Source organism: Antennarius striatus, chromosome 20 (assembly GCF_040054535.1).
Source record: "Antennarius striatus isolate MH-2024 chromosome 20, ASM4005453v1, whole genome shotgun sequence".
In the NCBI taxonomy this organism is placed as follows: Eukaryota; Metazoa; Chordata; class Actinopteri; order Lophiiformes; family Antennariidae; genus Antennarius; species Antennarius striatus.
In genome coordinates, this window is record NC_090795.1 from 12514816 (window position 1) to 12537073 (window position 22258).

Here is a 22258-nt window from a genome sequence, read left to right on the forward strand (position 1 = left end):
TGTGTTTGTCCATCGGTTTGCAGTTTTTAGAAGTCTTACTTTGGATTTTTCTTTGTGTTTGAGTGTTGCAGTGAGTGCACGTCTCAGTTACTTGTACATGATCAAAAAAGTCTTTTTTTCCATCACCCACTGCCTTTAAAATATCAGAAACAAATGTTTATGCAGTACAATGTCATGATTTGTTTGACTAAGTCTGAACAGGTATCTGAAGCACATAAATCACCTTCTCCAGCTACACTAAATCTACATCCATGTTCAGATCCGCCCAAAATGTCTCTCTACTTTGGCCTATATGTTGATAATTTTTTACAATCTTGCACACAAACAAACTGGTTATCACCTAAACTCCAAGTTGGTACAAGAAGATGAATGTGAGATAAATGGTGGATAACAATATCTGTAGTTAATGTACAGAAAATCTAGAAAGAGTAAATATCTGCCTTTTTCAATATGTTTGGCTTTAAAGGCAATATTTTCTCTCTGCATGATGAAAGGACCACATAGAAAACAACTGTTATACATTGTATATCAAAATCTCTAATAAATTCCATTACCTTATGTTCATCAGAACCTCATTCTGCTGTGTGATAAAATTTCCTAATGAATGCAACACTGAATAATCCTCTGTCGTCAAATGCCTGACTTGCAGGTGAGCAAAAATGCCAAAAACTATATATGCAACAGAACTATGCACATGGAACAATATAAAACAGTCAATTAAGTGATTATAAAATAAACAAACGTACAAAATTCATTTCGCTCAATTGCTTTCAAAAACTGCCCTTGCAACACGTGGATGCAAGTGTTTATCTCGGTGAAGACCAGGATTAATTCTCCGGTGTGTATCAGTGACATCATTGTCCAAAACAACATGTACTGCGCGGTGCTGGTAACAGCCCACATGACAACTGATCCTTCTTGGCAACACCGTGAGGGGGATTAGAGGTGACAGACACAAGACAGGAGCTCATCTTCAGTGTGTGTCAAGTTTTTTAAACACAATGAAAAGAGATAGACTAAAGGAAAGAGATGAGGAAAAACAAAATAAAAAGCCAACCTCTTTAGCTGAACATACACGAATGGCAGCTGTTGATGCAAGAAGCCAAAGGAGAATGACAACAGACGAACTACAAACCCTTGACACAAGCTGCTCCAGAAATATATGGAATCATCTGCCTCCGTTGGCAGAAAATTCTGGATTAACTGAAAGCATCATTCATATCTCTACAGATATACATTCTTCTTGTTATTAAATTAATGAATGTGGAGATGTGAGCTAGTAATTTGAGTTAATTTTTACACTTTCTTAAAGTACTTTCGAATTACATTAAAGAAATAAATTTCACCCTATTACTGTATTACTGTATTCATTACTGAACAACGTATTACTCGACTCAGTTGGTCAGAAACCATTGTGTATTTAAAATACGCAAATTGTATGGAATAATAAATGAAGAGCAACATAGTGATGTTATCACTGAATGGAAAATGGTCAGGAGTTCACACATTCACACACAAGCATAGACGGGGCTGTAAAAATAATGATTAAAGATTAATGTCATACTCTGTTAGCAATTTCCCAACATTTTGACACATTGAGGGAGAACTAAAAGACTCCAAGATATACTACTGGAAAAATATTTACGACAATATGATTATATGAGGACAAGTTAGGAGACTCACAGGCCAAGTCACACAATGTGGATACAATACACCAATCATTTCAATATACAGTATATGATAGTTGAAATGAAGCAAATGCTGACATCTGTTCAGTGATGAGGAAAACATAGCAGCTGAAATATACAGTACGAAAACACATTTCATGCTTTTTTTTTTAATGTTCCTTTCGTGAAGACCTGAAGTTTATTCATGCTATGTTTTATGTGTTTTTATCTAGTGAGATTATTCTCAAGATGGTTGCTGCTCAATATTTACATTTTTTACCACTTCATTCAGTTCTTTTACTGTTTATTGTTCAGTAGTTTAGCATCTACAGTATAATCAGGTAATTCATTAATAAGAGTACTGCAAAAATATTTCAGCTTTACAGAGCGCTAAAGGGCTAAAGGCAATTTGTGCCAGAACATCTACACTCTGTCATCTTCTCAATGCCAGAGATGTGTATAAGCTGGCAAAGATCGTAAAAGTATATAGCTAAAAAAAAGTTTACTCTGTAGCTGAAAAATAGCCAAAGCATCAACATGATATCAGGAATTATTGTGTTATAAGATATTATGATGCTGAGTACATTGATGCAAGTGATGCCATTTAATTATAAGTAGTAGCGTGAGTAATACTTTCACAGCCCTTGCAGTTTTTTAGCTTTTATTTGCCAAAGCTGACATTTGCCTTAGAGATGTTGCTATCAAGCCAAGACCAAACAAAAACTGAGTAAAAGATATTTGTAGTATTTCTTGACACAAGTACTGTAAAATCTAAACATATTCAAGACCCCCACACAAATCACAAGCTGGATCCAGCTTCAAGCCACAAAACCCATCAGAAATTCAACTCAGCTCATCACACACAACCAAGAGAAGCCATCACCATGCTGAACGGTCAGCAGCCAGTGGACATTCATATCTAGCAAGAGTGCCAGCTCAAAAGAACATAATAAAACTGCATGCATTATGGGATGCTTGCACAAAAGTGTGGGCAGCAGCAGCAGGGCTGTTTTAAAATTGCACTGAGAGGTAGAGAGAGATTGCAAGTCAGCTAGAAGAGATTGAAAGATGGCCTTCAATGCCAATTGCTTCACATTCTTTTTCATCAAGGATGACATAATGAAGAGATGAGAACCTGTATGTGGTAAGATGCATGTTTATACAGGACAATAGGATGATGTTTAATACAGTAGACTGGCAAAGTGCATTTGATCTAACAATAATCTTTCAATTGTTTTATTCAATCTGTTTCTTGTCATTTCAAACTGCGGATCCTCAAAAACATCAAGAACAGCCTTTCACAACATATTACGTAAGTCTACTAAAAGCCCCTTTGCTCCTATTTAAAATGCAGTCTTCTACTGCAAGTTCTTCACTTCTATTTTAGACACTTAGCGCTCTACGGCTCCCACTCATCTCCTCTACTCTCATCTACAAATGTTTTCTTTACTTCTCACTACGCTGCATTCTCGCCTCTCCCTCTGCATCTGTCTCTTGCGAGTTCTTGAACTTCTAATATTTATCTAGATTTACACCGCAATTCTCTCTTATCTTCACTTTATCTTGTGTCTTTGGTGCCTTGATACAGTAACTCCGATATTTCCCTCCTCAAGTGTGTTTTACTGCAGACGCTCTCTTTGCCATCCTTCAAGTCATCTCTGCCATGGTTTTGTCTCATGACTCAGACACAGTCACGACTCCTATTGAGTTGTCTCTCTGGACCTCGGGGCAGACATGCCTCTTAGATTTAATGAGGAATTCAAAAGCAAAAAACACATGTTTGAGAATTTCAGTGACAAGTTTGACACATGCTGGCCTTCTGTGACAAGAGTCCAGCAAAGAATATTAACCCAGCCTCATTTATCTGTCACTACTTGCTAGGATTTTCTTTGCTCTATTTGACTTTACTTGGATTAGATCTCTTTCACAATAAGCTCAGCCAAGCTAAACACAGCTGTTTGACATGAAATCACCCCCATAGTATGACAAACCCTTCTGAAGGCTTACATACAGTTGACAAGCTGTAAGGGTCTGAGGGCAAGCAGTCAGAGGAGGAAAGACCTGGAGGTTGCATTGGTGTCAGGGGTGATGTGATTGTTGTATGTGACCAAGGGAGACATTTGCTAACAGGGTAGGATTTTCAAAGAACAGATTGGATTTAAAAAATGCCAGCATACACCAGAAATCTGAAATCACACTGTAGATTATTATACACTATTTTGATTGAGCTTTTGCGACCATAATTTATTTTAAGTGCATAACAAACAATATATCAGCATATTGTCGAATGACATATACTGAAAATTTAGAACATAACACAAGCTCACCAACACTTTGCAAACTATACCATATAATGTTCGTTTTAAGAGAACATCTACCCTGACACTAACAGTGTTCAAAAAAAGCTAAAAAAAACAAAACAAAAAAAAACAGCACTTACATTAAGTGCTTTGGGAGCATAAAGGAAGCTCTTATCTTCAAACAATGTAGAAAGTAAAATAACAAAAATATCAAAAATCACCCATTTATACAAGGATGATGTGTGTAACAAAGATTTTTACGAATATATGGACCTCCAGAAAAGAAATGATCACACACTGAAGTAGAATGAAATGGATGACTATATCCTTTAATGTTTTTTTGTGGTGCTGATACAGAAAATATAGAACTTTTTTGAGATATGCAAAGGAACTTCATTTGAGACTACATTCAAAGTGTTTCATCCAACTCCGATCATTTTGCTTTTTCAAAATGTGAAAATAAATGTTTTGTGTAAGGTGAACACCAAAGAGTGCTTACCATCATGGTTGGGGTTACCCAGCGTCCACGGCTCATCCGAGTCAAAATGTGTGTCGCCTCCGATTCCCGGCCCTGGAAAGTAGGCATGTGCCAGGAAGCCTCCTTCTCCATCAAAGGGAGAGCTATCGCCATGGAAACCTGAAGCAAAGATGATGGTGATGTCTACATCTTTCTTGGTCCTCTCCAGCTCACTGTAGGGAACAGCCTCAAAGCGAAGTGGCGTCACATTTTGCCAAACGTCAAAGGCTCGCCGAATGGCATCGTGGGTCTCCTCCGCTCCCACTTTGGGAGTCACGTTCTTTATGCTGCACAGAGAGAAAGAGAGAGAAATAAAAGATGGAAAAGCTGATGAGTTATATGTTGCCAATAATGGTGTAATAAGACTCTCTGATGTTAACACCCGAGCGCAGCTAATTCTGCTGATAGTCCACATGGAACACAGAAAACAAGCCAGCCTATTCTTTGCCAGCTTTGAGTTGCTGTAGGTGTCCTGCCTCTGGAATTTTCTTTCTAATTAAGGATTATCAACAGCTCACAGTCTGCTAAGAGCCCCAGTATGGTTTGGGCAATCAGAAAAGCCTCTCACCAGTTTATTCCTTTCCAAAATAACTGTCATGCTCGATTAAAATTTGGCTGATGAACAGATTACTTACATCATTCAGCATGAACACTAGAAAGAACCCAATATTCTACATTTTCTTGCGTCCATCTCAGAGGTGAATGAAAAGCTGGTTGACTCGAGTTTGGTTAATAAGTTCAAGGTGGAAATGAAATGCACCGCTAAACTGTTCTGTGCCTATTTCTGGTTCAAAGACTTCTTCCTGAGCTGTTTCATGCTGTTTCAGGAATTTTCTTTTATGTCATTCACCCTGTTCCCACCTGTTGTTTTTTTCCTTGGTGCATTTTGGATGGTCATAGTGCCTCTGTTTAGGAGTCAGGTTATAATTTTCCATTATAAAAACAAATTTAATCAGAAAGTCTTTTGTCTTTGACTGCTGCACATCATCATCTATCTACATGGTGGGTTGACTGCTGCGAGGCACACTAATACACCACAAATTAAAACTGCATGTAAGCGTGGGTTCATTATTGACATATACTCTGTAAAAAGAGAATCATAAAGCCTGGAAAATAAATATAGATTGTTACTGAATATTCTGCAATATTCATTTAAAATGTGATTTCTAAAACAAATTTATCTAGCTGCTATACAGACTCATTTACTGATAAATTTTCAAGTTTAGCAAACTTCATACAGGCAGACAGTTTTGTTTTTTACCAGACTTAAATCAAACCAGTCACAATTGATTTGTTTAACCAGTTAAGGACAATGCAATTGAGACATTTACAATAAGCTTGAGTAATAAATGTTTGTGTCTCTTGAATAACAGAAGCAATCATGAATATCAACTTATATGTGCAATGTCTCTCTGTTGTTGAGTAAGCAGTCTGAATTGGAGCACTTACAGAGGTAAGACAAAATGGTCATTTAGTTTGTTTAAGTGCTTATGTAGAGCAAATAGATTTATTCAAACCACAAAGGTATAAGCACAAAGAAATATCAATGCAGTTGACCAGCATTCTAAAAGGAACAAGTGTTTTCACTGAAATTAAATCGGAAACAGGGTAAGCATCTGAGGGATTTGCCACAAATACATTCTCATGCTGTGTCTAGTCATTACAGGAGTAAAAACCAGTTTTAATGACACTATTATCCATCTCACATTACGTGGGTCGTGTTTTAAGGGCAGAATAGATTAAATGTAGCAATACATGATGGGGGTTGAAGTAAAGAAGGCAAATAAAAGAAACCCAACTAGCTCAGAAGCCGTATTAAATATTAAATGTCATGTTGTGAGGTGATAACTACTCTGGATGCAGCTTACGCTATAATGGTACCTGCATGCAGGGAGAACAGTAGGGATGCCAAAGCTAATTAGTTCCTCCCTAGAGCTAGGACTGTATGTGATAGCATGGAAACTAGCATGCACCTAAGGCAGCTTTGCATTCGGTATGCTTTCCAAAACCCTCTGTTGTTTTTAATGCTTATTTTTGAAATATGCAGCTTATAGCCTCAAGGAATAGAACAAGGTGAGGACAAAAATCGGTTTGCATGATTATAACCCACTCAATGACAGCAGAACTTTAGATTCAGTGATGGAAACATGGCACGTATTACATACATGCAATTTAAATCCGAAATTGAACATACTCTGGTTTGCATATTTATTTTGAAGCCAGGGTTGGTGTCTTTGAAGTTTGAGAAGAGTTGAACATTATTTTGGTCCCAAGACCACTAAGTATCTGCTTAAAAGATAAAACATGGAGCGTCATCAATCCTGATGGAAACTTCAGAGGGATTCACATCCTGGATGGTTCCATTAGCCTTTTGTCCCTACATTACTGTAGGGCGTCTCGTCAGGCTTCACCCTGACCAAGGATAGTTCTACATCTTTGGGTCCTGTCACACATGTTCACGCTCTGTGTCCCCTATAGAACACAAGTCTGTCTCTGCCACTGAGCCACGTTGGGGCTAGTTAGGTCTCTTTCCTAGTGGAAGAGGGCTTTTATTGTCAGACATGCTGAATCTTCTTAATGTTCTCCTGTAGCTGTCTCAAGAGTTCAGCAGCAGACCTCCACAATAGCATGATATTTTCCACAAGTAGCACTCCCTTTGCATACCAGGAGATCCCCTCGACATAGACCACAACAATTTGACTTTCTTGAGAGCTGGAGTCTCTCTCCAGTCTCAGATATTCTTTTGTGTTTTTGGAAACCATGGATACATGCACAATTCCTTTCCCTTAGAAATCCTTTGGAATCATTCCCTGACACATGAAATCAGAGGGTTCTTAAGTGTGCTGCATTATCCTAAACCTGAACATATTATATCTTGTATTTTCTTGTATATTTCAGACTAATAGCTAAAACTGGTAATGCTTTATTGATATGGATAATGTGTCATGCACAACTTCAATATAGTGTAAGTGGTGTTTTTCATGAAGTCATCTCAACTATATTTTGCTATTATTGGACAAAGTACTGGGACACAGTGTTGCACCTTTAAAAACATCAAGTATATTAATGACATAAAAGGTGCAACATTTTCTACACTGGACCAATTTGAGTTAAAAGGAGCAGCTGCAAGCACATCTGACAACTGACTGGAGGCTAGGCAGACGTCCATATACAACACACACACACACACACACACACACACACACACACACACACACACACACACACACACACACACACACACACACACACACACACACACACACACACACACACACACACACACACACACACACTCAAAATGCTTCCATCCTATTACATAACCCTAATCTGTCAGAGAGCACCTTCTGCTTTCCACTGGGGGTTTCCTGCTCTCTTCCCCTCTCTGCTCACTTCTTTCTCTCTGCAGCTGCTTCTCCTCCAACTCTCTCCCTCCACCCTCCATTTTCCCCCATCTCAATTCAGTCCATCCACTCCTCCACTCTTCATTGAGCCAACTAATTTTCTTCTCTTCATATCTGTGCCTTCACAGATGAACCGAGTGCTGATAAAACTAACATCAAACTCAATTTCAGTGTCATTTTTTAAAAAGAAAAATGCACAGTCATAAATCTGGACTGCACTGCCATCAATGATATACAGTCCTACTTCAGCTGTAGGTTACTGACCCACTAGATTATATTCAGCATGTAATACTGTTTATACATTTATCCTCAGGGAAGGGCAAAGATAAAAAAAAGCCCACTTCTTAAGGATTATCCCATGAAATGTGGAGCTGGAAGAAAATGACAGTATAGCAGTTATAAAATAGTACGGAAACTGGGCTACTGGCTAAATCAAAATATTATATAACCAGAGCATACTGCCTTATACATCATTACTCATTATAATTTCCAATTAGTCCTGCATGTACTTTCAAGAATTAAACAGATTCTTTGAAAAACAAGGGCAGTGTTGTGCATAATGGTTGTAGTTCCTGTTAAAACTTCGACATTGGTCTGTGCTTTGTTGAGGTGTCCTCTCTGATTGTTCAGTCCAAATATGACCGGTTATGTTAAATTACTGCTCAATCATGAATTCATTCAAGTGTAAATGAGGGTTTGTTCTAGCACAAAAGTTTAGAGTGGTGATGCAGCCTGTTTCCTTTCCTGTTTGTGCCTCTTAATGAAAAAAACTGGTGAAAATGGTGAAGTTTTAAAGCCCTGTGGTGAGAACATGCCTCCGTCTATGTGCATGTATGCAGACTGCAGTTATTAATCCACGGCTGCAGGCTCATACTGTAATAATCCTGTTGACAGGGTGTCTTCACGACTAGACAAAGGCCTTGTGGATGTGAGAAAATGGGCATGTGTGGCAGCATTTTCTGTTTTTGTTGGGCTGCTTATGGGGAGGTCGAATTTTTGTAAATTGTTGAAAAACCAATGCGTCCATATTATAATTAGTCAGGTTATGAATGAATTTAAAACCACCTACCTGTATGTGATATGCTTGTGTTGCCACTTCTGTCCTGTAAGAGCGTACCGCCGTTTCCTAACGTTGAATTTGGTTACACCTCCCATTTGATCAGGAACTCCACACCTCGGCTTCTTCATCCACCTACAGCGAGACCAGCAGAGGCCACCAATCAACATGGGGAGTTCAGTGGCTGATTCTCAGGAGGTATACTTCATCAAGCATGTTGCAGAAATTTTAGCAGAATTGTGCATTAGCATAGACAATGAGTTGAGAACAAAACACACTTTATCATAGCTAATTTAGGTCTAAATCAAAACACAGCTCATGCAACTCCACATAGTTCCCACAGTGTCACAGGGCAAGACTTCATTTACATATTATACACAAAGGAAGTCTCACCTTATTGTGTTATCGCTACATCAACAACGAGAAGCAGAGGTGGAGAGAAATAAGGTAGACTGTTAGCTTATCACATTTCACTCTGTTACAGCCCAGTGGCCAAGGAGCTGAAAGAGTGCATTCACACCGCTGGCATCCACATTGCCATGTCACAGTTCAGTGGTCAAACTGAGCACATTGCCATTTCTAGCATGGATGGTATTTCAGTGTCGGAGCAGGCAAATGTCAGTGAGCACAGTTTTTGGTGTTGTTTGGGTATAAAGATGTCTGGTTAAGGCACAAAGGTTAAACCTGGGTAAAATCTTAGCAATATACTGCTGAGAGTACATTCTTGTGTTTTTCTGTTTGATTTCTAACATCCTGATGAGGAACACTGTGTAAACACATAATGTGAATATACCTCTTGAAATGTTTTGTAAGCCTTAGGTGTGTACATAGTCAGACAGACTTTTTATGATAGTAACTCACTATTCTCATTCTTCCTTCTCTTCCACTGAGTATTTAGACTTTGGCATGCTGCAACCTTTCGTTTGACAACTGAGGTGTACTCGCTGTAAAAACCCCTTTGATCAAATGCCCCACTTAATCCTTGTCAGGATAAGTGTGCGTCAGTCAAAATTACTCTCTTTGCCTTCTAAAAGCAAAACAGGGAATTAATTAGATTTTAAAAGCTCTTTCTCTGCAATCAAGTCTAAATAACATTAATCTATGAGGAGACGTATATCAAATTGTTTTTGGCAAGGCAATAATTAATCACACAAACAAATCCAGCAATCAGTCATTTGGTAAAAGAGCTATGAACTAGATTTACAAAGTAACAACCATCAACATTCATCAATGTGATAACATGGTAATTTAGCCATGCAGAACAATGTCATAAAAGTCACCCTTATGAATATAATATTCATGCATCTTTGTTCTCACCTTCAGCTACTACAACATTTCTCCATGACTTTAATTCTCTTAAATTATTAATAACAACATCATGAACAATGCTCAGGTCTCACCGCCCCACACTGGAAACTGTGTGACTCACTCAATGGTGTTGCTGTCCAGAGTCCCTGTGACATTGATACCGTAGCGGCGCTGCATGGCAGCGATAGCGGACTGCATGACTCGAGCCGAACGTAGAACGGACATTCTGGGGTCTGCAGATGGGAGGTATCCATATCTCTGGAGCCATGCCTGTGAACAAGAATGGGCAAAGAGAAAGAAAGAAGGAAGGGGAAAGGTAAGACACTACTGTCAACAATTTACAGTTGAGAGGAAAACAGCAACGTAGGAACAAACTAATTATTAAAGTCGCTGTTCTGTTCACCTAGGGAGTCTATCAGACACCACCGAAGCCTCAAAGATCACTGTCTAATGTGTTTACCTCAGTGGCAATAAATCTGCACATGGCCAAGACACCAACAAAGGAAATAGTCACTTTAAAAAAAAATAAAACATGTTAATATTTATTCTTGTGGTCCAGTGGAATTTACAGAACTTCATTCAATCAAATTTACAAGAAACAGTTAATCAAAAGATTCAGAGAAGGGTTAGGTACTAATCTGTGTTCTGGACAGAACCAGTGGAACTGTTCGCAGATTTAACATTGAGCTAAACTAACTGTTTCTTAGGCGTGTTTCAACTGTTGAACTATACCCACATTAGCCTCCTGTGAAACCGTAAACACTTCGACAAAAGTTGGTTCAACAGTGCAGCTCAGACGAGCAGAATGTCATCCACTGTCCTGTCATCTGGCTTGTCAGAGGAAGGCTCGGGAGTAATAGAGCTTTCAGTGTTCCTAACCTGCCGGAGGGAATCATAGCTCAGACCTTTGACCCGACGGCTGGAGGAGGGGAGTCAGGCTGGCTATGCTTTCAAGAGGAGACCTCAGGGATTTGGAGAGTCCCAGCCTCTCTTCATTCTCAGTCCCATCATAGAAATGGAACACAGATTCTTCTACTGCTACAGTTGCCAAACAAAGTAAAGCAACCAAGAAAACCAATAAAAACTTTATTATATTGTTTGAAGTGTACAAAAACAACACAAAAAACTATAATTCAAAAACCAAATGACCTCTCAGCCTGCACATGTGCCTCAAACCATTTTAAATTCTGAAATAAACAACTCTGTGTTGTGAAATGTAAGCACTACTTTTGAGAAGTTGTCAAGTTGCTGTATCATTATGGCCGCCTGCTTCTGAGGATAAAGGATATACTAAGAATTAAATTCATTAAACAGAAAAGAATGGAAATGTGCTGACCAGCGGGGAGAAATCCTCATTTATGTTGCAGTTTCAGATTTTTTAATTTCTTATCATACAGATGTGAGTTGCACTTTTACAGTGACCTCAAACAGCACTATTGTAGGACACTGAAGTCGTGGAAGACACCAGTGGTTTGTTTGCCCACTGTTTGATTGTTCAAGTTGAGTCATGATCATCATCATCATCTTCGGAGATTGTATGTGGACAAAGGGAAATGATGAAGACAAGTGGTCCTCAGCCTGTTTTGCGTCACAAACTGGTTTAACGCCAGACATTTTCACGTGCCAGCCTTTAAGGTGTGGTGGATAAATACTCTGAAATAAAAGAATATGACCAGCATGAAAACTTTTTTCTTTTTCTTTGAAATTGTAGGTTCTTCTTTGTCCTGACTGGCTCTTTTACTCTGGGCAGAGAAACTTTTCAAAGATGTTTGTTTTTTGTTTGTTTTTCTCACTTGGGACTTTAAACTTAGCAGTAATGTATTCTGTGTTACTGGCTAGAGCAGCTGCTTTAAGAAGGTAGTCATGTGACTGGGGAGTGACAAGCGTAAAGAGTGAGCCATAGACAGATGTGGCGGAGATAATCCAGTAATTTTAAACAGAGCATCGTTCAGAATTAGATCATAAATGAAACAGAAATATTCTAAATTATGTTTCCTTTCTGTGCGGTCCTTGTACCAACTGACCCACAAACTGGTACCGGTCCACGGCCAGGGGGATTGGGACCACTGGTGTAGACAACCAACCCATTGAAAGACGGTCGGTCCAACCTGCTTCTTTTATTGGCTTTTGTGCCTAATGGCAATGGTTTGACTTGAATAAATGACAAACTACATAATCATTTAGTTGCTTAACTTGATATAAATGCTTAACATATACTTATTTTTGCACATCTACGGTGTGATTGATGGAACATTTAAATTAAACTCTCAGCTAGACTAGTTAATGTTATTTCCAGTACCTTGATAAGGACCTGGAAAACATCTGATAGTTTCTTTCAAAACAAGCAAGCCAAACCACGGCTACGGCCACATTAATTGGATGGTAATGTAGCACACAGCTGAGGAAGTACAGAAGAATGTGAGCACTACAACATAAGTTAATGTTCCAGGACCTGACTACAAAATGAAACCGAGAGGAAAAATGATACAGTTATAGCAATGGAGACAGTGATCAACTTTTAATAAACTGATGACAATGATGAGGATGAGTAGCCCAGAGCATTTTATTCAATGCATCCACAGGACATCAGCTGAACACAAAATTCAGTTTATCTACAGACAAGCATCATATTAAAATATATAGTTTCAAGTTCCAAGTATTTAGTAAATGTACCTACATTGGAGGAACCAATTAAAAAAAAGAGTTTTTTGAATGGGTTTTTAAGTTACGTATTTTCCAACCAACATTTTTCAACCAGACAAATTAGGGGAACAATGATTTTCCTTGAGATCTGTCTTTTCTCTCTGGATCCAAAATTTCTGACTACCTGTTTAGACGAGGATGAGGGATGGCTCTCAATAACGTGTTGGTATCAGAAGAGCTCAGAGGAGACCACACCGACTGAAGAGATAGTAACAGTATGTAATTTCATGAACCTCTGGCACAGCTTGTAATGGATCATTTTTACTTCGACAATCTTTTCAGACAATCTTTGGATGGCATCCACACAGACTCACACTTATTTCTTATTTGTTACTCTTTCTTAAGGTAGAAAATATTCTATGGTTTTACAGTGTTGTAGTTTCTTTTGGATTTAGTATATTTATTTGATACATTTCTTTGATTTGATAAACCTCTCTACTGCTTTCTTTTCTAACTCCTCTCTCTCACTCCGTGGGTTAGTGATAATACCTTGATGTGTGTCAGGTTTTCACACTCAACTCTGGGGAGAGAGGTGCATGGGTGATGTTTCCATTCAGCTTCTCAAATCGTGAAACTACAGCGCTGTAATCTGACGCACGGTCACACAAAGATACAGATTTATGAAACACACACACACACTCAGAAGGACAGCCGTACACACACATTACAGTCTCATGACACTGACAAAGCACTCAGCCATGAAAAAACATAGCAGAAATGACAAGGTACTACAGTGCAGCCACACATGTAAACACAAACATGTAATCAGGATTTCTCCTCTTTATATCATGTGGTGAAATCTGAAAGATTCTGAAAGCATGAACTATGATTGAGGTTTAAAAAAGCACAACTGACCATCTGTGAAACCTTTCAAAATCTGGTGCATGGTTTGTTTTTCCCTCGAAGTTAAGATGAGTCCACTTCAAAGTCATGTTTAAATCTCCTAAGAACTGTCTAAATCTTAAATGAGGAACAAAATTTAAATAAAATCTCTAACACAACAAACATTAAAATCCCAAAGCAGTTATTAGAGACTTTCAAGAAATGAACATGAACTTTTATAGTGTTTCATGATTGGAAGCATGACTCTTAGTGCCCCATTCAAAAAGCATTAACCAGAATGCATTGCAAATTTCAAACACCAATACTGTAACCGATTTGCTTGTCCTCTGAGATCCACTCTGTTCTTCCTTTTCCCACATCTCTGACATGTCACTGCTGTCCCTTTTCACCCTAATGTCTACTTTCCCTTTTCTTGTCCTGTAATCATCTCTGCTCCTCCCTCGCGTCTCCTCTCCATGCCTGGCTCTGTCCTGCAGCCACTGGCTGAATGAATACCCTGCTGATTTATGGGCACAGGATAGTAAAAAAACACAGCATGAAAAAATTATATAGCTAGCTGTGTAGCTCTTCATATTTAGACCAACAGTCTGAACACTGTGAGGCTGTCTATCCACTGCAGATCTGGAACATTCTGAGTCAACTCAACTTTTTCTATTGTGACATAAAGTTTACAATGTAATCTATCTGAATTTGTACTGTCCAATAAGCAGCTGAGATAATCATGATGTTGTCACTACAACAGCACCTTTGTTGATTTACTAACATTTTATTTTGGAGACACACAATACTGGATTCTGGTCTGATATGCCACATTGTTACTTTTCATTTTTGGCTGATTCCTGACATGAAATTGCATAGGGTGTCAAGTCTCTCCTGCACTGGAATTAATGTTATCATCTCTATTGTTTTTAGAATAGGACACTGGCAGACCTTTTAACACATAGCAAAATAAGTAAGAAACTACTGGTTTATATCATCTTATTGCCCCTTTGAAATCAGATAATACATCTTTTTAAAGTCTCCTTTACAGTATTACCTATCTTTGACAAAAAGGTTTAGAGAGCTGCTGCGGTTCTAACAGAAAGCAACCATTTCTGTTCAGGTAAATACTCTATACTCACTGACACTGTTTCAGTTTTCTACCAAACTTGGGTCTTTACTTAGTTCAACACTCAAAATAAAAAAAACTGAACTGCTGAACTTCCAAAATACATTCACCGAGCTCAAGGTTCAAATATATTAGTTAACTGCTAGATGACTGGATACACGCATTATTAGTTATAGGAATAGCTAAAAAGCTAAAATAGCACTGTGTGTGTGTGTGTGTGTGTGTGTGTGTGTGTGTGTGTGTGTGTGTGTGTGTGTGTGTGTGTGTGTGTGTGTACAGTATTACACTGTATATATACTAGCAGGAACCCGTGGAAATTCCACGATAAAACAATAATATCAGACTTCATACCAAACATATGAAAACAAATGTATTGGTATTGTAAACTAAGCACATCCCAGTCTGACTCATAACTTGGGTCGGGGTCTTTGGCGAGGAATGTGAATGAATGAATAAATAAATATATGAACTTTATGACTCATAAAGAAAGAGACAAACAAATATCCAACTGTCAAGCATGTTTATCAACGTGCATTTGTTATACGTCAGAAAATAGCCGGTTTTAACTCTGTGTGTACATGCAGACATGGGTCACACACTAACGTCACAGCGGTTTTTGTCGCAAGGAGACGCACACCAGATAGAAAAAGTTTTGGTTACAGCGTCCACACGACAACGCAGACCCGGCGTTTTCAAAAAACTTCACTTTTGCCAGCGTTTTCGTCCCGGATAACTTTGTTGTCATGTGGACGAAAGGCGTAACCACAACAAAAATTCTTGCTGGCCAATGCTTTACGTCATATTGTTCACGTGATTCCTTCTGATGCGCCGTGATTGGTTGGGCGGTAGTGGGTGGGGTTAAAACGTGACACCGTGAGGTTTTCAAGTGAGTTTATTCACATATATAGGTGGGGTTATATGGTTATGTATATATACTTATATGTGTGTGTGTGTGTGTGTGTGTGTGTGTGTGTGTGTGTGTGTGTGTGTGTGTGTGTGTGTGTGTCTGTGTGTATGTATGTATGTGTGTACCTACAATACACAGCAGTGTGGAAGCATGTTTGCCACCGTTTCTATAATAGCAGCCCATCCTAGAGAAAGACGCAGACCTTAGATGTATTCTGCTGACTCAGCATCTAACTCTTTTACTTTTTTCTATCACTCTACTATCTGTCCTATCTCTATTTCCTCTCTCCGCTGCCCTCCTCTCCTAATTGATTCGGGCCTTCTCTTTGTGATCTATGGTTCCCGTGTTCAGCCGGTGTAAGGAGTCCTTAGAGCAGGAGGCTCCGGCTCGACAGCCTCCTTTATTCAGCAGGACAGAAATTCCTCCCTGTCCTCTCTCTATAAAGAGATAACAAGGCAGATTGTGAGCAGACAGGGTGTTGTTCAGTAGAGCTGCCATTTGGACTCTTTGTTGTTGGAATGAATTTGACAATGAATGGTAAGTGTGCTTCATCTGGTGGGTCACCGGCTACCAGAGCTCATAACAGCCGCACTGCAAAGCCAGAGGTTAAGAATCACACATACATTCATACATTTTTATTTGGCCACCCTTATCATTTTGACAAGAACATCAGATTATAACCTGACAGAATATAAGCCTCCATGAATTGTTAATGAAGAGAAGTTTAGATGGATGTTCAGTTCTCTAGATCATAGCGGGAAGTAACACATTAAAGCAATCACATGCTCAGAAATTTAGAGTTACACAACGTCTGAACCAAAAACAAACACACATTACATATCAGATGACTGGGAACCTTTGTTCCATTCAATAAAGCTACAAAATAAACGCTTGAATCGGAAACCATAAGGATAAACTCAACATTTCTGCAATTATTCGCATTCTTGACAAGAAGCAAGAAAAAAGGTTGTCTGTACTGTTAGCTAAACATGAACCCATTGCCAGAAGCCTTAGCAAAGCATGGGAAAACATGTATCTAGTTTAAAATTGAAATTGCTTGTCGTATGGATTAAACACATTTTGAATTAACAAGTCTAATTTTCAGTGCTAGTACAGATCAGATAAATCAAAAATGCACAAAATAATTTAGAACCTCTCCTTGACATAAACCTGAACTCACGTTCATTCAGTCAATACTTTCCCTCGTGCACGTACTCATCACCGTCCTCAGAAAAACAGCAAACCTGAGTCTGTGGTCACTTAAGGGAAGAGTGCATGCAAAGCGTTATGGTTGACGGAAGCACAATTACTGTCAGCGTAGCTTCAAGACCGTTTAGAAAAGAAAAGGCACAATAAAAGGTGTGTGAACACAACGAACCAACACACACAAAGATGACATTAGCAGTCAGATTGAGATTTCTGTTCTATACATTCATTCGTCACATCAATATGTAGATCGATTAAAGAAAATGTGAACACATCATGAGAAAAACCTCTCTCATGTGTAACCCAATAATTCTGCTTTTAGGAAAATGGTGAAAGAGTAGAGTGCTGTGATGAGTTCAACGTCTACAGGAATCAGGGGGCAGATTTATTTTAAGTGTAAAAATGAGGAGTTGACCAGCATGTCCTGATGAAATGCCTGAATTACTTCGCTGCGGATTTTTATTTCACTCCGCAGTGAAACAGATTTCACTCATTTTTTCCTGACGCAAGAGTCTGGCCTCTCTAACTAAAAACAGAATCAGGCAGTGCTGGGTCAAAAAAAAAAAAATATCGTGAGAAGGTAAGCTCAGGCTACCCATGCCGTCTGAAAGAGATGTCTGAGACCTGAAGTGGCTCAGACGCCCCGTCCTCATCCGGCTGCCTCATACAAGAACTGAACTGAGCTGAACTCAAAGCATTCATGTCCCCAGATCACCTCTCAACAAGTTGGCTTGACCAGCTACCTGCTGAAGGAGCGCCAATTAGCCGATGGGCGCCATTATAAAAAAGGCCCACCTTTAATGCGATGGAATCACTCCATTATGGATGTGACGAGCCTCAGCAAGCCCAGTCAGCATGGCAACATGCTGACAGCCTGCTGTGGCTGCTGATGTTGACATTTATGACCAATCAGCCAACAGGAGTTTATTCCCATGGGCATACAGGGACAGGATCCAATACACTGCTGCAGGCAACACGCATTTATTGTTCAGAGCAAGGCGGGTGGATCTTTAGCTTTTAGTTCAATGGTGAAAATTGACTTTTTAGACTGAAATAAATGCTAGTAATTTCATGACTGCAGGAGAAATTTAGTGAGATCATGTGATTAAGTTTTAAATATGTCCAACGTCAGTATTATAGAGTACTTTCATAAATGGTGCAATAATAAATAATAATAAAATAATAATCGTGCCCCGTGCCATCAGGGGGTACAATGACTCTCTCAGGAGGAGCGGGGGGGAGGTGGCGAGGTCAGCACGGGGTTGAAAATGGATTTAATTTAATTTAAATTTAATTTTATACTGTTGTATATATATATATATATATATATATATAAAATTTATTTATTTATTTTTATACTGTTTTTATATTTTAATTCAATTTTATACTGTTTAGATTTTATTTTATACTGTTTATATTTTAATACTGTAATATTTTTAAATTTTATACTGTTTATATTTTTAGTTATAGTTTAGTATATAAGTCCTGTTAGTGCTGCATGTGCCTGTCTGTTAGTGTAATGTATGTCTTGTGGTATGTCCTGTGATGTCAGTGTTTCCTTTTCTCCTGGTGTTTATCCAGTATTATTTGTTAAGTAATGCCTGAGCAGTGGATATATGCAATTTCCTCCGGGATTAATAAAGTATCTATCTATCTATCTATCTATCTATCTATAATCTCGTTCTTATTAAAAATAAACTCTGATTTAATGAAGTCTTACTTTTATTCATGGAATCACAATTTGCTGTCTGGTTTTAAACATTTCCTGCCAGTCCCCCCAAATTCAGAGATGCTTATTACTTCATTACTGAAGACAGGGAAATGTATTAATCACAACAGCGGTCGCCAGATCCCGGGTTGCGTACCGGTACTGGCAGGTGGGTCAATTGGTACTGGGTAACTTACTTGGTGACTTACATTATTTCCATTTTATTTATGTGATTCTGAACAATGCTTTGTTTTGGAAATTACCGGATTCTCTCCGCCACATCTGTCTGTGACTCAATCTTTATAAGTTTTAATTTTATTGTTTTTACAGAATGTTTGTCAACTTCAAACAACAACTTTTGCATCTTTTCCACAGATATTCTTCCATAATTTAGAGGACTCATTTCAAAACTGACAAAGGGTGCTTGGATTTCAGGTAATGCCTGGTAGTAATTGTAGTTATGACACACAGTATATGCCACTTGGCACCAATTTCTACAAATCACAAGTGACTCGTGAAAAACTCAAAGTGTTGGAAGTTCAGAAAAGCTGCCTGGAAACGGCCAAAAAAGCTGCAGAATGGCAACAAGTTCCTCTGCTGTGACTGTCTTCCTTTTGCTGCTTGGCTCACAGCCCTCCTGGTTTTCATTCCACACATCTAATCAGAGACTGGTTTACACCCAAGGATGCTGACGGAATACAATTAGCTCCCTGCTAAAGTAAAAAATCAGCAGGAAAGGCCTAAAGTTTGTCACGACAGCAATCAGGCCAACCAAGTATAACTAAGAGAGCATTTAAAGGAGGAAGTTTTGGAATGTCTGTAGATCTGATGTTTGTGGTTGAGTCACTGGAACCTGATCCTGGTAGCCTGGGACATCCTGCCATCTTTGACCACCCTGAATTATTCAGAGGTTTTCACAGTGAACCTTTGGCAATTGTGCCAGGGTCGTCAAGGCAACTACAGCCTTCCTGCCCACACCAGTAACCACACATCCACACATGCAAACATAAATAAAACGATCTACTAAAATCGGAACACGACAAGAGAACCTATCAATTTCCTCTTATGAACCCAAAGCAATGTGATTACTGAAAAACAGGTCAAACATGGCATCGCTTCTCATTCAGCCACTGGCGCCGACACACACTCAAAACGTACATTCAGCATGACTGTGGCCCTTTAAGGATAAAAGGTCACATAAATGTCTCCCAAAAATGTCAGTCTACATCAGCATACTGATCACAACTGCCCCTCTCCTAGCAGATAATCTTTTGGCGATTTGATGACATAAGACGTAAAAATGTGGCTCCTGGACTATGACATCTGTCATCAGCACAATAATAATAAAAGATCGCAGAGAGATTGCTACTGATGTTAATTTGAGGGCAGGCAGGAACCACATACAGTATTCAGACACCCTGATGCAGATTACACTATGCACAAAAACCAACTGCAACAGTTGTGCAAGAAAAAATACACACAAACGTTTCTGTCAACAGCTTAATTGGCAGTCTTATATGTGATGCCCCACTGGCAGCATCTGATGCTGCAGCTGTCAGTCACATTAAAGATTTAACTGTTCAGTAAGCTGTGACCAAAGTCACAACAATTTCAGAGAAATGACTGTGTGTTACATATAAGGACGAAGATTCGGATCAAAACAATAACTAGAACCAAGGCAGTCAGAAACTGCAACATCCCGGGACATCTCTGAATTCAAAATTTTACCCTGACCTACTTTTATAGATCAAGGCACTAGCTCTTACTCACAGTGGCCTTCTCCCTCGTCTTTCTATCTTATCCGGTTCCTGAGTGTACAAAAGTTGACATTTGACCCTGACCAGGTTTTCTCAAGGTCAAGGTCATCATCTCATTTTCATCCCCTTTGCTGCCCGAGTAACCTGCTTTTTGTTTCATCTGTCTGTCTGCAACTGCGGCGAAGATATTTGGTGGACTAACGGACCGACGGTTGGACGGACAAACACAAACAAACACTGACAATTACAATACATCATTGCTTCGCGGGATATAACCATTGGTTGCGCGGACAAATCACGAGCATGTGTGTGTGTGTGTGTGTGTGTGTGTGAGACCATGAATCATTCAGGTCAGTGGAGGCATTGTGTACTCCTCCAGGATTGGGTGAACAAACTGACACAGACACCCCAGTGGCAGATATCTGCTGTCCTACCAAAGCCAAATGACGTCAAGAAAACTGTGACTATGTGTTTGTGTACTTGCAATGCATGAGATTGCTCATTGGGACATGAGGGTAACGTGCCCAAATATAAATACACTCACATAGTGAATACACCTGCAAGCAGTCAGATACAGACGGTGAGCTCATGTATGTAAAACACATCTTATGTCGAAGGAAACTGCATGAAAACCATGGCAGAAATTTAACAACATACCTACATTGTTAAGGATAAACAGTTTTACAATATTAAGCCACATAAAAGGCCAAAGGTTTCAACAAATGGATGTCACACCCAGTAAATTGGAAACTTGTCCAACTGTAATTTGGACAATTATGCAGTTAAGCAGTTGATATAAGTAGTGATAACCTCATTGGCACAAGTGCAAAATCCACTGACTGCCAGGTGTTTCTGGGAAAGGCAGAGCTGAACGCCCACCAGCGAATGCTTATCACGTAAACCAGCAACGTGACATCGCTTTGAGTTGTGTTTGGTCGCACTTAGGCCAAGAAATCAAAAGAAATCCCTCTCTTGCTCCCCTTACTTCATTTACAGGACTGTGGTTACTGAAGCTGTTGTCCCATACAACTGGAAATACATAAACACACAAACAGATCGGCTTTAACTCTTAGACCCCCGACCTATTTTGGCGGTTTTTTGGTATTTCATATTTGTCTCTTTATACCACATTCAAACATACCCATGTTTGGTATGTTCATCTTTAGCACAACTTCAGCTATATGAAGGTATAGTTATTATTTCCCTATAACTTATTATATTGACATATTGGGGCAAAATAGATTGTCACAGTCAAATTTGACTGTGTGAAAAGTTGCATTTTATTGCACATAAAAACCAAAAACATGGTCATCAAATTGTTTTTGAACCCCAATAAGGCTGCCATAGGTTTCTAACATTACTATGATGATGATACGCCTTTAGCAAACACACTCACACATGATTGCAGAAGAGCTAAGTGGTTAGCCAAATGCTAGCTGACTTCAACAGCTTGTGAGGAACTTTCAGTGCGTGGCTCTGAGCTAGGACATAACCACACACCACTACCATAGTCTGAGCGAACTCCCCCTCGGGGATGACTATGCCCATATCCGGATGGACAGTCAAATATGACTTAGGTCAATTTACTCAATCACCACAGAGATGACGTAAGGTTTGGGGATTCATGAATCCGATCATTTTTGACTCCGTCCAGCCATGAATTCAAAAGATTCCAAATATTTATTAGTGCAAGAAGCGTTTGTTTTCCAGATTCTAGGATTTGGTCCTGTTAGGGAGTAACGCTATGTGTATGTAGAGACCTGAAAAAAACGT

At 39.1% G+C, this 22258-nt stretch overlaps 1 protein-coding gene across 1 annotated transcript in view; it reads right to left on the reverse strand.

Moving 5' to 3' along the window:
- Window positions 1-22258, reverse strand: part of LOC137587631 (matrix metalloproteinase-16-like) — a 67309-nt gene that overhangs the window by 38936 nt on the left and 6115 nt on the right. The window contains exons 2-4 of the mRNA XM_068304180.1: window positions 10375-10523; window positions 8958-9080; window positions 4467-4771 (exon numbers count right to left, since the gene is read on the reverse strand). Coding sequence (XP_068160281.1) covers window positions 4467-4771; window positions 8958-9080; window positions 10375-10523 — 577 coding nt within the window. The remainder of the gene's footprint in view (window positions 1-4466; window positions 4772-8957; window positions 9081-10374; window positions 10524-22258) is intronic.